The following is a 17,388-nucleotide window of genomic DNA, read 5'->3' on the forward strand; positions in this document are numbered from 1 at the left end:
CCGGGAGGTTCAGTTCATGCAAAGACCTTTCAGCTCCAAGCCTCCTGGTCATGGGTTTTCAGCCATTGGTTTCCTGGTCCCCTGAGCTCCTCCTACCTGGACTCTGTCTCCATCTCTCTATGCCATCACTGCTGCTACTGCAGTGGGGTTGTGTCAGAAAGGGAGGCATATTCTACCTTCCTCATCCTCCCCAGTGGGAATGTGGGAGCAGACTAAAACATAGAATACAGCAAGTTCCCTGCTGCATCTCGAAGGGCACAGAAAAGGCCATTCCTCTCTGGGCTGGCAGCACCATGACATGTTTTGTAGGTAACTCAGTGGGAGTCTCTTCCTCACCCCCACTGGCACAGAGGTAGGTTATTATCTCAAGGGGGTGGCCCATTACAATCAGTGGGATGTTGGGATGACTTTCCTACTTCCTGTTGGAACTCCTCATTTTAATTTTGCAGTGGACACCCACGGGTGACGTAGCTGGCCCTGTCTCCACGATCTCTTGCCTGTCTATGCACATGATGAATGTACTGAGTGAAGATTGTTAAATATGAATTCAGAAGATGCTTAAGTGCCTGTCATACCCACAGTGCAAGCCTTCTTTCTTAGAACTTAAAAAGAAAAGCATAAAGGCAGAGCATAGATGATAATGCATTAGAACCCGATTAAAACTCTTGGGTATTTTAGTCATGGTTAATAAGCCCAATAAGAAAAAAATCATTAGCAAATTATCATTGAGAGTCTTATTTCAAATTCTGTTCCAAAGAATAACTGTTCTGATTGGTGTAGGCAAAAATTGCATTAACCAAGGCCGGGTTGCTAAATCATACATAATATGTGAAAGTTCGTTTCCCTGAAACCTAACCAAGTTAAATTTTATTGAAAGATATGCATGATGTCAGGGAAATTAGAAAATTTGAACTTAAAAATAGACAACATAGCATAGCAGATGCCAGAAGTAATTAAGTGATGTTAATATTTGGTTTCATAGACACACAGAATGGTTTTCTAGTAGTGTTTAACTGTGCCACAAACAATACTCCCTTGAGTATGCTAAGTGATATTTTCTGCCTCCAAAATCAAAATATTAGCATAAAATGGTTGAATTAGTTACTGAAACAAAATTACTATTTCTAAAGGGGAATAAAAATGGATGTCATAGTTTAGATATATTCCCAAGACAAACTGTCCATAAGTATGTATCTAAAACTTAAATTATCTTGATTTCCCTGAAATGCAATCTCTTGTCAAAAACAAAATGACAAAATAATGACATTCTATCCTCATCAGCTTGATTTAGTAAAAATCAAACCAATCATCTGTAAACAAGTCAACTTTACCAGCCAATCACAAAAAAAGGCCAAGATGCTTCCTCCTTTCTGTTGTATAAACTGTGCTGGAAGGCAGCCTTCTCATTCTCAGCTCAAAGTCTTCTTGTCTTATGGACTACTCTTTTGTATGTCCAGTGAATCGCTACAATTGAAAAATTTGATCTGATTTCATTTTTTTTTTTTGGTGGTATTGGAGATTGAACCCAGGGGGCATTCTACCTCCAAGCTACACCGCCAGCCCTATTTTTTATTCTTTATTTTGAAACAATAAGTTGGCGGAGGCCCTCACTAAGTAACTGAGGCTGGCCACGAACCTGCAGTCCTCCTGTCTCAGCCTCCCAAGTGCTGGGATTACAAGCATGGGGCACCACGCCTGGCTTCATTTTGAAACTATAAATATCTTAAACCTCTAAGTATAACTGGGCTACATTTTAGATTTGGAGTTTTGTAGGACTCTCACCAATCAAGTTGTATTTATATTGATAATATATATACTTTTATAAAAGGCCCCAAAGCTGTGATCCCAAGAAGCTCCCCTCCCTCTTGTCGCATTGAGGGTGACCATCAGGATCTATGTTATTGGAGTCCCTCTTTGTGTTACTGATCACCAAATTGGCAGGAATTCTAGAAATCAGCCAATCCACACAGGAGAACGTGATCCCATCCACCTGAGATTTAAGGAGCAGCTTCACACGCAGCCGGTAACTCTTGCCTGCCAGCTCAAGTACAAAGAAACAGTGCTCCCTCCTTCTCTCTCCCCATTTTAACAGAGGCCTTCGAGGGACGTGCTGGGTTCAAACTATACTTGTTATGTCTTTTATCCCAGGATCTCTTGGGTGCACAGACCCAGGTGGACTTACGGTGGCCTTGACCCTCCACACTCCTGGCCCGGTCCTACTGTTGACCAGAACTAGGTTATATTTGGCTTATCTTCTCCTAGGTGCCTTACTCCTGATGCAGAAGCCCGTCCAGATATTGTGGAAGTCAGTTCGATGATATCAGATGCGGTGATGAAATATCTAGACAACTTATCAACCTCCCAGCTGGCCTTGGAAAAGAAGCTGGAGCGGGAGCGCAGGCGCACCCAGAGATATTTTATGGAAGCCAACAGGAATGCGGTCACGTGCCACCAGGAGCTGGCTCTGCCATCTCACGTAAGCACGAATCTCTCTACCTCTTTCTTCATGATGTCCTCTAGTAGGCGGTCTGAAGATGTTGATTCGTGTTTTAAGGAAAATTCATCAAAAATTAGGAAAATATCCATTACTGAAGCAATTCAGTATTATGTAGTTATATATTTACATGTGTTTATATCTTGCAAATAAAATTAAAACAACTCGGTGTAACTGGCCTTCGCAAGAACTAGATCATAATTTATTGTCTTTTTTTTTTTTTTTTTTGGTGCTGAAGGTTGAGCCCAGAAGCATTTTACCTCTTTGAGCTACATTCCGAGACCTATTTTTTTTTTTTTTTAATTTTGAAACAAGATCTTGCTAAGTTGCTGCAGCAGGCCTCAAACCTGCAATCCTTCTTCCCCAGCCTCCTAAGTAGTAGGATTACAGGCGTGGGCCACCATGGTTTTCTGCAAAACCATCGGTGTCAAAAAGTTCTCTTGGCAGTTCTTCAAGGAGAAATTATGGTCTTTGTATAAACTCTAGGGAATGCTTATATTTACTGTCTTTAGCAATCTGATGGTACCTTTAGAGGACATGGATGAAAAAGTGAATTAATTCAGAGAAGAAAATAACATGTGCTTTCAAAACTTTCTTTTTCTCTTGTGATCGGTCTATGTAACTGCTTTCAATGCTGTTTGGGATGATGATAATATTATCATGCCTCAAATTGGAATGTTTAAAATTTTCTTTTCCCAGTAACCTTGAGGTTATTTTGATATTGGAGTGTATTTCTGAACACAGCTTGAGGAAGGGGTGTGAAGCTTCACCCTCTGGCATGTGTGCATGGTTGAGTGCACGGTTGTGCTAGCAATGCTCTTGCTCTGATTTTGTTTTCCTTCCTCTGGGCCTTTGTGATAGTCTTGACTCATGACCCCTCCATTGCTCATGCTTCCCCGGCAGGGACCCAGGAAAGGGCTTTTCAACCCGTGACATGACTTTTTCTTTTGGCCTCACGATGGGGCCTGAGGCAATAGGATCCTAAAACTCATTCTTGGTCAAGGTCCCTGGTCATCAAATTTCTCCCCAGGATCCACAGGACTTGTTCTACTTTGCCTGGGAAAATCATAGAAGAAGTCCATCTCAAAGAAGAAGCAGTTCTGACTGACTTCTTGCATAACAGCTAGTGAACTCCTTTCTAAAAAGAGGAAAAGTACTGCCGTTTAGTGGGTTTGTCTTGTATTTGGAACCAACAGTCGACTCTTTTCTTGCCCATCGACTTAAATGCAGAGCCCAGCTGTAGTTTCACAGGATAATCCGTGCCGATTGTCTAAGGCCTCAGTTCGTATTTAGGAGCGTATAACTTGGAGTCATAGCTCTCGTTGAACACAGTTAAGTCTCAGACACAGGAGCTGGAGCTCACTTTGATTGTTATTTTACTGCCTGACTGTAAAAGCTGGGCAGCAAAAAGCAGCACCTCGCTCTATGTCTGCCGTGTGACTTTCCTACTAGAGAATTCTCAGTAGACGCAAATGCAAGAGATGTAGCTATTTCTATATACCTTAAGTGTTTGGAGCTTTCTAATAGGTTCTGTACTGCAAAGCTACTTAAGCAATTTTCAGTTGGAGGGGAAAGAGTCATCTTATAGTAGCTTCATGTGGTCTACGTGGGGTTGGGTGGAGTTTGTTTAAAATCAAACAGTAAGAGCCGGGCGTGGTGGCGCACGCTTGTAATCCCCGAGCTTGGGAGGCTGAGACAGGAGGATCGCGCAGGTTCGAAGCCAGCCTCAGCTACTTAGTGAGGCTCTCAGCAACTTAGTGAGACCCTGTTTCCAAAAATATATAAAATAGGTCTGGGAGGATAGCCCGGAGGTAGAAAGCCCCTGGGTTCCACCCCTAGTACCACAAAAAAAAAAAAAAAAAAAAAAAAGAAAATCAAACAGTAGATGTTCTCTTAGCAACACACCTTGAAAATATGAAAAATTTGCATATTTATTTGTTTTTACTTCTAAGCTCTAAAAAATATTAGACTATGGAAAATTTCAAACAAAACAAATGTGTGCCTCCTGAACTCATCCCCCAGGCCCAACAATCGGGGACTTGGAGTGAATCCTCTGTCATTGCTACCCCACCCATTTCTTACGTCCTGCCTTGTTATTCTGAAGCAACTCCAGATATCATATTGCTTCAGCTACCCATATTTTAATTGATGAGAGAGAGTTTACTGCAGAAATCTAACTCCGGGGCCATGGCCAGATGAGACACAGAGAAAGCTCTGAAGTCAAGAGATGGGCTTTGAGGTTCTTCGGATTGTATCCTCATTTGTAAATTAGGGGAAAAATATGGCCTACTTCAGAGGCTACGACAATGCAATAGGTTACTGTTTGTGAGGGTACTATGCGACTTCGAAAACTGGCATAAAATGATAAGATAGTAGCAATTATATAAAATAATAATAGGTCTGCTAAAAATAGTTCTTTGATATAATTTACTAATCTGATGCTAATCTGTCCAAGTGGCCATCAGCATTGAATCTTCGTATGTCCTTAAAGCAGCTAATACATATTTATTGAGCACCTGCTGCTAGCCAGCCTCAATGACCACCTTCATGCAACATCAGCCTCTACTGGACCATAGTAAAACCCTTTATTTCAAAGCAAAGTTTATATGACTGCTTTAAACAGTCATAAAATACCTTCTGCTCTCATACTATCTTCAGTGTGTTGGTAATCTTTCCTTTCAAGATTAATTAAATGTTAACTGAAAGGGGGGAAAAAAGCAACTCTATTAAAGAACCGAGAAGGAAATATCATCGTACTTCATCAAATGAAAGCATGCAGTTAATTGGCCTTATCCTCACTGGGTTGTACTTATTATTTTTGAAAACTCATATCCTCAGCAGTGCTGGCAGAAAATTATAGGTGTAAAGTACTGTGTCTCTTTTTTCTTAAGCAATGCTGTGATTGTTTCATTTTACATATAATGGAATGTTCTCTCACAGCATTAACATCAATAATGCAGTTACACGATCCAATAATAAATGATAGTCAAAGAACACAGAAATTAGTGGGTCGAGTGAAACTTTATGAATTCCCGGCAGTAATAAGAACATCCATCTTGAGTTACTGAAATCTTACAAATTAGTGAGTAAGCAAACAATCGACAAGAAACATTATTGGCTCCCGTCTCATGGGCGAGGACTCTATTTGCCCTCCCATTTTGACTTGTTCTTAATTATGGCAATTTTCATAATAGGCCAGTAAAGACAAGCTCAAATATGTATTTTGAAAGAACAGAGAAAATTTCACTAATAAAGCTCGTTCCTGTGTACCGTAGTTCACCCACGGTGAGAGGAAAGCAGAATTCACCTTTTGAAGAATGTGAGTTAACCTTCTTAATTTTTGTAATTCACAATAAGAGATGAGATGGAGAACACGGAGGTGAGGATGATAATTCATCAGAGTAAAATAAGGTACAACTTTTACCTAAATTTCTAAATATTAAAAGAATATTGTAAAGCCAGGTGTGGTGGTACGTGTCTGTAATCCTAGTACTTGGGAGGCTGAGACAGGAGGATTCCAGGTTTGCAGCCAGCCTCGGCCAACTTAGCTAGGCCTTCTGCAAAATAGTGAGACCTTGTTTCAAAAATAAAAAATAAGGCTAGGGGTGTAGCTCAGAGGCAGAATGCCCCTGGATTCAGTTCTCAGTCTGTCTGTCTGTCTGTCTGTCTGTCTGTCTGTCTGTCTGTCTCTCTCTCTCTCTCTCTCTCTCTCTCTCTCTCTCTCTCTCTCACACACACACACACACGATTATAATATACACAATATTGTGGCATTGTAATAAAACCATGCTCAGTATTTGAAACTATTCATAATGTTTTGAACGCACAGAATCATTACCTTTTAGGTATTATTCTACATCCGACACAGAAAAATAGGTCGTAGACATTTCTAAAAGAGTATACTGCAAGTCGGGCGTGGTGGCACATGCCTGTAATCCTAGAACTTGGGAAGGCTGAGACAAGAGGATTGCAGGCTGAAGGCCAGCCTCAGCAACTTAGCAAGACCCTGTCTAAACATACCAAAACAAAATAAATAAATAAATAAATAAAAAGGGCTGGGGGTATAGCTCGGCGGTAGAATGCCCCTGGGTCTAATCTCTAGTACCAAAAATGAAACAAAACAAAAAACAAGAGTATACTGCAAATAGAAATGTGAACTTTAAAGAAAATTGATCCACAAAAAGTCTGGAGAATCAATGGAAAATTTTCATTCCTTTCAGACTATTGGGGTTTGTGGATCCAGCTTTAAAGCAATGTTTGCATGGATGACTAAAACATATGTCTGTGTGTGGAAGTTGAGCTGAGTTGATCAATCCAGGGAAACTGAGATCAGTCACAAGAGAGACATGTCCTCCCAGCCTGAGATTTGCAGGGATCACCACTCTTCCTCCAATGGTATTTGACAGGAAGTTTATCTTCACCACCCCTGCTCTAAAGCTGAATGATGATTTCTTTTTACTGGTTTAGTAAGTTTATTCAATTTGGAAAACTGCTTTTCCATCCATAAGCACCTATCGGGAACCAACACAAAGAAAAATGGAAAATGCTCACAGCCTATAATTAATAATGAAAGAACAAGGATTTGTTTGCTGTCTTCTGAATCTTGTAAGGCATTATGCTTGGTATGGTGAAGGTTATAAAAAATTATAAACAACAGTCCCATTGTAGCTTATAATATACTTGGGAAGTAGCTTATAATATATTTGGGAAGACAAGACAGATAGGCATATGAAGAAGGAAATTCCTAATAACTTAGCACAGTTGGGGTAAATAAGAACAGTTATATGGGGCTACTTTGGAGAGGATCTTGGGGTAGATGGAGCCTTGGTCACGGGATCCGAAAGCCACTCCTGGGTAGAAAAGAACAACAGAAGTGTGGAAAGTCCAGCTATACCAGCTCAGCTCACTTGGGATGAAGAATTAAGCTTCCAAGGGTATTTTTTTTGTGTGTGTGTGCTTTAATTTCGTAGGCAGAGAAAGGGAAGCTGGGAGCAGTTCAGAGACTAGTCCAGGGTCATCCAGATTGTTAGTGATAAACCAGGCCTGACACTTGGGTCTGCTGATTTACAGTGCTTCTTGTTATCTCTATAATTCTAAAAGTCTTTCAAGTAGGCTGATGCCAGATGGTAGAAGTTCGTGAGACTTTGTTAAGATGTTTGGATTCAGTCCTGGTGGTGGTGTGGACTAAAACCTTGAATTCCTCCAAAATATATAACAACAAAATTGCTAAACTAAAGGCTGATTCTTGCTAACTGAGCACATCCCCTTCTTGATTTTATTTCTTCTTCTGTAGGTTCTATTATACTCCTCTCTCTGGGTTTGAAATCTCTCATTTACTCATTTTACCCCAGCCTCTCTTTTTTTTTTTTTTTTTTTGTGGTACTGGGGTTGGAACCCAGGGACATTCTACCTCTGAGCTATACTCCCAGCCCCCCCTTTTTTTATTATTCTTAAACAGGGTCTCAATGAGTTACAAAGGGCTTCACTAAGTAGCTGAGGCTGGCCATGAACCACAATCCTTCTGTCTCGGCCTCCCAAATGCTGGGATGACAAGTGTGGCCACCATGTCTGGCTGACCCCAGCCTTTTGACTTGAGATATTCTGCTTTTTTTCTTGCACTTTCCTTGATTGCGCTCTATTTGACTTCAGTTTTTTTTTTTTTTAAATCTCGTATGAATTTTGGCAAAAAAAAAAATCAGGTGCAAAATGGGAACTGATTTTGTGTAATCATATGTTATTTCGTTTCCATCCACTGTTCCTTGCTGATGTGATGGATGGACAGCAAGAAATGGTAGATGTACAAATGGTAGATGTCTCAGAACCTCAGGACTGCTCCCCACAGTCCTGAGGTTCTGAGAGTGGGGTGAGGAAGAAAAACAAGGACCTATGCACCTGTCTTCTCCTTTTCTCTACCTCCTAGAAGTTCCTTGCATGGGCTTCAAAAGGACTTTCCAGTTCCCTTCCTCTACCATAAACGGCCCTCCATCCACCGCCTTCTCGATTTTACCAATTTCTTGGGTCTGAGAGTTTCTTTCTTGTTTTGAGGCTTCCCTTGTTCATTTTCTCTTCCCCAGACAGCATCTGGGTACAGGAAAAAAGGCGAGTGTCCTTGTATAAATGGGAGAGGGGCAGGAGCTCGGGCGCTCCCTTCCTCTTTGACCTCTGCTGACCTTGGGGGACCGGAACCCACCTCTGTGGTTTGGGAACACCGGCCTCTGTCTTTGTTAAATGTTCATGACATCTAGGGCTAACAATCTCCTTTCTCATCAGGGGTTAAGCCATTGTGAATACCTTGTTAAGATATTTGGTTTCAATTCTGGGGGTGGTGTAGACTACAGCCTTGAATTTCTGCAAAGTACCTAACAACTAAATTGCCAGATTAAAGGCCCATTCTTGCTTAATGTACACATCCCTTTCTTGATTTCTTTCTTTTGTGGTTTCTAACATATACCTCTATCCTGGTTTGGAATCTCTCATTATTTTTCCCCCTCCACCCCTGGCCTTTTTAACTTACTTTATTTATTTATTTATTTATTTATTTATTTATTTATTTATTTTTGCAGTACTGGGGGCAGAACCCAGGGGTATTCTACCTCCGAGCTACACCCCCAACTTTATTTTTTAGTCTTTATTTTGAAACAGGGTCTCACTGAGTTGCGGAGGGCCTCGCTAAGTAGCTGAGGCTGTCCGCAAACTGTGACCCTCCAGTCTCAGCCTCCTGAATGCTAGGATTACAAGTGTGCGCCACCATGCCCGGCTGCCTTTTAACTTTAGAGGCTCTGTTATGACCATTGAGTGACTCCTGATGCCTCCCCCAGCTCCCATCTTGGTGGGGGGGACATTTCCTGCCTCGACTCTGAGGCCCAGTTTGGCATCCTTAGCTGTCTGCCAGCACATTCCCACTGGGACACGGGGGAGCTTGGATTCCCATCCATGTTACTCAGCTCCTGGGGAGCCGACCTGGAGCAAATGGTGCTCTCTCAACCCAGGGGCCTCCTGCCTCTCCTCCCCTCTTCTATCCCAGGCAAGTACTTATCGAGTGTGTCTTACGTATCAGGCAATATTCTGGGTACCAGAGATGCGATGGTGAGCAACACAGCCCAGGCTTCTGTCCTTGGTCTTATGTTAAATGCCTGTGTCAAGCCCATGGCATATAGTATCATAGTGACCTCCAAGACTCTCTGAAACGCCCAGTCTTTTCTGGCTGCATCCAAATTTCCCCCTTAGCTTCTGTGTATGTCTACCAGCTGCTCCCCACAGTCCTGAGGTTCTGAGAGTAGGGTGAGGAAGAAAAACAAGGACCTATGCACCTGTCTTCTCCTTTTCTCTACCTCCTAGAAGTTCCTTGCATGGGCTTCAAAAGGACTTTCCAGTTCCCTTCCTCTACCATAAACGGCCCTCCATTCACCACCTTCTCCTCTTTCCCACTGTTCTCTGCCCGTCGTCTCTTGGGTCTGTGAGCCTCAGCCCCATGGTCTGGTCTCATTGGTTTAGAAGAGGTCTAAAAGGAGAAGCTCTTCAGAATTCATTAGACAGCAAAGTACACCGGCACGGGGTCCACAGTGCAATTTCTACTACCATTTCCTTCCAGCGCACCAAAGCTGCCTGTCTCCTCTCAGCCTCCCCTGTGCGCCAGCCCTACAATTGGAATGGAATATTCACTTGCATGTCCAGTAGCCACTCATACACAGCGAGCCCCACAGTGAATGGACTCTTCCCTTTACCCAGTTCTGTTCTAGCCCCTCGTCACCCTAGCTGACATAATTTAATTTTTTAGCAGTACTGGGGATTGAACCCAGGGACATTCTGCCTCTCAGATACACCTCCACCCCTATTTTATTTTATTTTATTTTATTTTTAGCAGGGTCTCACTTAGTTGCAGAGAGCCTCACTAAGTTGCCCAGGCTCACCTGGAACCTGCGATCCTCCGCTCTCAGCCTCCCAAGGACTGAGATCACAGTCATGCACCATCATGGCAGCCTATCTTAACTGGAATCTTAACATGATCTGCACCCCTTCTGTTACTGAGTGCCGTCAAATTCATCTTTGAAATGTCTGACTAATCTGTCTTTTATCGATTGACTCATTGATGGTTTTGAGGATTGAACGCATGCTAGTGACCAATTCATCTTAACCTTTCAGTTCGCCTTCTCATTATCCCTCCTTGGACCACTGCAGTAGTCACCACGCTCGCCTCTGGTCTGCCCTTCACCTCTACCAGTGATCCAGTCAGTGTAGCACCTCTGCACGGGTCACTGGGGCTCATTAGGAGATGCATGTGTTGTGGGAGGTGATGGTGTCACTATTTTTTATTACTGTGACTTTGAATGCTGTGGGTCTGCAGCTAGTCACAAGGGACAGGCCTGCATAATATGTACATCATTGCCCCAGGAGATGAAGCATATTTTTTATTTTTATGTGGAATATATTGAAAATGGCATACATTCAGGCTATGCTTGGTACCCTCCCCCCTCACTTTCCCTTCCCCTCCTCCCAACAATGAGTGTCCAGGTTAACCATGCTATATTTATTTTAAAGGCGGTATTGCAAAGAACTGGCTTATGTGACTGTGTAAAGGGGTCGGAGAGGCAGAGTCCTCGGAGAGGCAGGGCCAGGAGGAGGGGCAGCCTGGAAATCGTGGGCATGGGCGGGATTTCTTCCTCATCTCACTGAAGCCTGAGCGCTGCCTTAAAGACCTGCCCATTGACTCAGTTCCACCCAGATCATCCAGGATTTCTCTTTCTGTTAGCCGTCCTCCACATGCCTACATAAATTATCTTTCAACAAAACAAAGAAGCCGCAGATGTGATCTTGCATCATGATGAGGAAACATTCATGTAGTGAGTTCTAGAATTTTCCTTAAGCATTTTTTTGTGAATTAAAAAAAAACACTTCGAAGATAATCTAATCTTATCCAACACTGGAAATATGGCACACGTAAGCGTCTCCTTAAATCCCTTTTTCTTTGGAGGGCAAAGCAGCCGGTGCAGCCCTTATCAGCAAAGATTGTTCTTTAAATTCGCAAACCCTTCAGGAATCTACTTCATCATAGAATTTTTATTATATCTCCCTAATATCATGTGTTATGTGTTCATAGCAAACCTTGTTGATGGATAACTTGATATCTTCCTCAAATTTTCAGATAGATTTATAGTTGACCACTTAATTAAACAGATGTGCAAGAATCCAGCTTCTCATTTTTGGGTGCACATTTTTTTTTTTAAAATGCGTGATTTATTTATTTGAGTTGCTTTATTTTTATTATACCATATGCCATTTACAATGGCTGAGCACACTCCTAAAGGCTGGTGCCTGCAATCCTCTGCTAAGAGATTCAATTGAGCCTTGTAGGAAATGATGTATTTGAAAAGGACAATATTTCTGTGCACATCTTTGCTTTTATTGTCTGGTTAATTGTCGACTGAATTTCCTCCAAGGCTAAGAAAATGCATCAAGTAATGATGTAGGGGGAAAAAAAAGACTCGAGGAAAATCATGAATTGGTTGGAAAATGTTCTATACCTGTTGTGTTTTGAGAAAAGACAGCAGCGCCTGACAGGCTTATCCCACCTCCAGACAGAGACGCAGCAAATCCATCCACTCTGCTATCTTCCCTCTTGTTAAAAGTTGACATATGTTTTACAGGTTGCAAGATGTACAGATCTTGATCAGTTCAGTGACTTTGGGCATGTGGGATCCCCATGTAAATTATGTCAGAAGTTGACATCACCCCTGAAATTTCTCTCACATCTTCTCTGCGACTCCTGCCCAGGACAAAGCCTGGTGGGTTTTTTTTTTTTCCCCTCCAGCTTGCGCTCATCTTTGCTTGACGCTCACAGGCACTCTTCGGCATCTGGGTCTTGTGTCTGTGAGATCTGTTGTTAGGTAGTATGAGCTTGTGTGATACACAACATCTTGTTTATTCTCCTGAAAATGTACACTTAAGCTTGTTTCTGAATCTGGGGTGCTTTAAGTAAGATTGCTAAGAACTTCCTTTTCAAGTCATTTCATGGATATATTTCTATTCCTGTTAGATAAAAAACATAGGAATAGAATTTTAGGTTCATAGATAGTTGTATGCTTCACACAGGCACAAAAACACAGATACACACACACACGCACACACACACACACACACTCACTATGTTATATGTGTGTTCAAATATGTTTCCCATCATTTTATTATATGTCTGGACTTTTATTTGATTCACAGTTTCTTTTGTTTGTGTGTGTGTGTGTGTGTGTGTGTGTGTGTGTGTGTTTTGTGTGTGGGTGTAGGGATGGAACCCAGGGGCATTTGACCTCTCAGCCACACCCCCTGCCCTATTTTTTTTTTCTTTATTTTGAAACAGGGCCTCACTAAGTAGCTGAGCCTGTCCGTGAACCACGGTCCTCCGATCTCAGCCTCCCAAATGCTGGGGTTACAAGCATGTGCCACCACGCCCACTGCAGATATATAGATATATATATATATATATAGATATATATATATCTATATATATATATATCTATATATATATATATATATCTATATATATATATATCTATATATATATATCTATATATATATATATCTATATATATATATATATATATCTATATATATATATAGATAGATATAGATATATATATATATCAGATGCTAATTTGCTGACGAACATATATTACAGAATTTCTCCCACTCTATGGCTTCACAACCCATTTGATTAATGGCATTTTAAAAAAGAATAGACTATTTTAATTTTGGTAAAGACCAGTTCCTTTATTTAGATTTGTTGTTGTTCTTGTTGTTACTGCTTTTTGCATCCTATTAAAAGTTGTTAGCTACTTCAAAATAGGCTCCTGTTTCTTTAAAAATATTTTAATAGTTATAGCTTCTATACTTAGACCTTTGGCACATTTTGGTTTGATTGTGTATATAGAGTAATGAAGATACTGATTTTTTCTTTATGGGTATCTATTTTTCCAGCATAATTTCTTAAAAAAAAAATATATATATATATATATTTGGTGGTACTGGAGTTCCTGGAAGCCCTTCTACCTCCGGGCCACACTTCCAGATCTATTTTATATTTTTTTGAAACAGGGTCTCTTAAACCAGCGCGGCTGGCTTTGAACCTGCGCGATCCTCCTGTCTCCGCCTCCCAAGCCCGGGGATTACAAGCGTGCGCCACCACGCCAGGCCTCTTAAAATATTTTTATCATTTCCCATTGGTTTTGCTCAGCGTCTTTGTTTGAAATCATTTAACAATACCCATGCAGAGCTCTCTCTGAACTGTGTTCTGTCTCATTAATCTCTATGTTCATTCTTAGGCCAGCGCCACTCTGTTTTGATTATTGTCGATTTTTAAAAACGTTTCATTTTATTTTAAAATTGGCAAAAAGTTGTGTGTTTTTATTATGCACAAGTATTTTGAAATACACACACACAGTGGAATGGTTATCTGAACTAATTAACAAATGAATTCATGTAGTTATTTTTGGAATGATAACACTTTACATCTACTTTCTTAGAGCTTTTCAAGAATACAATATATTGTTATAAGCTGTTCTCACCATAGTATACCACAGATCTCTTGAGCTCATTCCTTCTGTCTCACCAAAACTGTTTTTTTGATTTGTAGCTGTTTAATGAGTGTTGAAATCAGGTTGTACAGATCTTCCGACTTGGTTCTTCTTTGTCAAGTGTGATTTGGCTATTTTAGGTCTATTGCATTTCCTTGTTAACTTTAGAGTCAGTGTGTTCATTTCTTAAAGAAAGCTATCACAATTTTTATTTTTTATCTTTTAACATGGAAAAGATCTTCGCAACATTTTTTTTTTTTTTTTTTTTTGTGGTACTGGGGATGGAACCCAGGGGCTTTCCTACATCCGGGCTACACTCCCAGACCTATTTTCTATTTTATTTGGAAACAGGGTCTCACTAAGTTGCCAAGAGCCTCACTAAGTAGCTGAGGCTGGCTTCGAACCTGCGCGCTCCTCCTGTCTCAGCCTCCCAAGCGCGGGGATTACAGGCGTGCGCCACCACGCCCGGCTGTTCGCAACATTTTAAAAAGTCAATCTTACTTTTCTTTTATTCAGCAAAATTTACTGAGCTAGGGATCATTCTAGTCTTCATATATGACAGTGAACAAAACCAAGACCTCTTACTTCTTACTGAAGGAAGACAAATCACAGATAAATTTAAAGGTATATATAAGTGCTACAGGCAAAAATAAGACAAGTTAGCAGGAAGTGACAGGCTGTTTTGAACAGGGATATGAAAGAAAGCCTCTATAATTACATGATGCTGGAGTAAAGACATGAATACATTAAAGGGGAGAGAGGTCAGGGCACAACATTAATGGGAGAGGGAACAGTATTGCAAAGACCCTGAGGCAGGAGTGTTCCTCCAAGCTCAAAGTGTAGCAAAGAGAGTCTGCAGGAGTAGGCAGTAGGAGGAGAGGATGCTGGGTCATTCTGATATAGACTAGAGGTGAGTTTTGAGCAAGCCTGGGGTGACATTAGTTTTTAAAGTGATGTGGCTGGCTTCTGTCTATGAATAGATCACTGAGACCCAAGAGTGGGAGCGGGGAGATTGGTTAAAAAAGATTGCAGTGGTCCAAGCAACGGATGATGGTTAACTATTTTATATAGACTCAAGGACTATTCTCCTTGAGTTTTAATTCTTTCTATGCTAAGTGTATAGTTTAGCAAGAACTAGACCTTTATGTAATTCCTTGTTAAAAATGGAACAGAGGCGGGTGTAGTGGCACACACCTGTAATCCCAGTACTTGGGAGGCTGAGAAAGGAGGTTCACAGGTTCGAGGACAGCCTCAGAAACTTAAGGTGGCCCTTTGCAATTTAGACTGTTTCAAAATAAAAACTAAAATAGGGGTGGGTGTGTGGCTCCCTGAGTTTTACACCCAGTGGCCCCCCCCCCACATGCACGGAATGAAACAGGAAGTGGGGTGCCGATTTGTGAGGTTCATTTACGTCGATATCACCCACGTCGAATGTCGCACTGTTTAATGCCTTAAGCATTGCTGGGTTTCTATAGCATTTCTTGTTTTTGTGAAATCTACGTTAGAATGTCTTTTTTAAAATTTTTTATTGGTGCACTGTATTCATACATCATAGTGGGATACAAACTTTTGTAGACATACATGCACACATCACCCAGTCAGCCATTAGAATGTCTTAAAACTTGTCCACTTGATGGGTCTCTGTGCATCGTGGCTCTTATCTGACCCTGTCCTAATTTGAAATGCTTTTGGAGATGTTGGCAAATACATCTAGTTCTGCTCATAGATGATTCTGTAGTCCTAGAAGAGCATGGTGGCCAGTGACGCTGTAGACAAGATCTTCTGTATTTTAAACAAATGATTCTTACAGATCACGGCCCTGTTCTTGTCCCCTTTATCAGTGTCATTAATTCTAGAAAACCCGCATTTTTATTAGGAATAATAGAGAACCCATAAGTTTTTATTGGTGCATTATAATTATATATAATAATGCTATTCATTGTGATATATCTGTACAGGAACAATGCATAATTTGGTCTACTTTATTCTCCAGCTCTTTGGATACTAGCTAGTTATAGAGTAGCAGTGAGATTTTTTCCTCTGGTAGTAAACTTGATAATGGATTTTTAGATTGAACTGTAATGATCAATTAATTCCCTAAATTATTTAATTTAGCTATAGTTCATTAATATGTTCTAGTGTCTTAAAGAAGTTCTGTTTAAGAGAGTATTATATCATCATAACTATATCACAGCCAAATTTTTAGCTTCATATATATATTTTTAAGACTTTTGGTATAAAACAATAAATAAGATTCGCACTTAAAAATAATTTAACTTTCTTATATAACCCTTATAAATTTAGCTTTTTTTAGGGTCCCTAAACACCAGTTTTCTTAGAGTTTTTTTTTTTTATATACTAGGGAATGAATCCAGGAGCAGTCACCCTCTGAGCTATACCCCCAGCTCTATATTTATTATTATTATTATTTTTATTTTTTTTATTATTTTGCCGTACTGAGGATGGAACCCAGGGGCATTCTACCTCCGAGTTACACCCCCAGTCCTATTTTTTATTCTTCATTTTGAAACAGGGTCTCACTGAGTTGCAAAGGGCCTCACTAAGCAGCTGAGGCTGCCCTTGAACCACGACCCTCCCGTCTCAGCCTCCCAAATGCTGGGATTACAAGCGTGCGCCACCACACCTGGCTTCTATTTTATTTTTTTATTTTGAAACATGGTCTTTCTAAGTTGCTGGTGGTCTCACTATGTTGCCAAGCCTGGCCTTCAAACTGTGATCCTCCTGTTTCATCCTGTCAAGTACTGGGATTATAGGCATGTGCCGCCACGTCCAGCACCACTTTTCCTAGTTTAATTTTAACTGCTACTCTCCCACTTGGATACGTGGAGCATGGGAGAAGGGAGGTGCTTCAAGACTTCCTCGACCTCAGGAAGGGACGGGGCTCCAGGCTCTTTCATCCGCTCACTCTCTGACCTGGCAAAGCCATGTGTCCTGGAGGGGGCTAGAGGACAGCCCCTTGTTATCCCTGCAGAGTGGGCAGCTCTCTCCGGTGGCCCCATCAGTGATGGGACCGCAATGGCTGGGGTTTTAAGGCTATTTTGAAATTCAGGCACCAGGTTTGTGTACAATAGTATGCAGCCAATGATCTGTCTCCTAGTTTGAGTTTTCTTTGTGCTGTTACCCATGAAAAGCAGAGAAGGCAGACTGTTGCTGATAGAAGACGACCTCAGTCAGGTGACTTTCTGCCAGTCCCCTGATAGCTCTAAAATTTTGTGTTTAAAAGCAGTTATTGATAAATGAATCAAAGAAGCTGGGAAAGACAGCTAGTAGAATATGAATATTTTAGATTAGTATGATTTTTTTTGGCAG

At 41.0% G+C, this 17,388-nt stretch overlaps 1 protein-coding gene across 8 annotated transcripts in view; it reads left to right on the top strand.

Annotated features, from left to right (window-relative positions):
* NEK10 (NIMA related kinase 10) overlaps positions 1 to 17,388 on the top strand; it is a gene marked incomplete at both ends in the record, with an annotated part of 236,981 nt that overhangs the window by 143,740 nt on the left and 75,853 nt on the right. For all 8 annotated transcript variants that reach the window (XM_080715029.1, XM_080715023.1, XM_080715024.1 and 5 more), the window contains one exon: positions 2,263 to 2,476. In XM_080715029.1, coding sequence (XP_080571155.1) covers positions 2,263 to 2,476 — 214 coding nt within the window. The remainder of the gene's footprint in view (positions 1 to 2,262; positions 2,477 to 17,388) is intronic.

The sequence above is a fragment of the Muscardinus avellanarius genome (assembly GCF_963383645.1).
Source record: "Muscardinus avellanarius genome assembly, chromosome: 18".
In the NCBI taxonomy this organism is placed as follows: Eukaryota; Metazoa; Chordata; class Mammalia; order Rodentia; family Gliridae; genus Muscardinus; species Muscardinus avellanarius.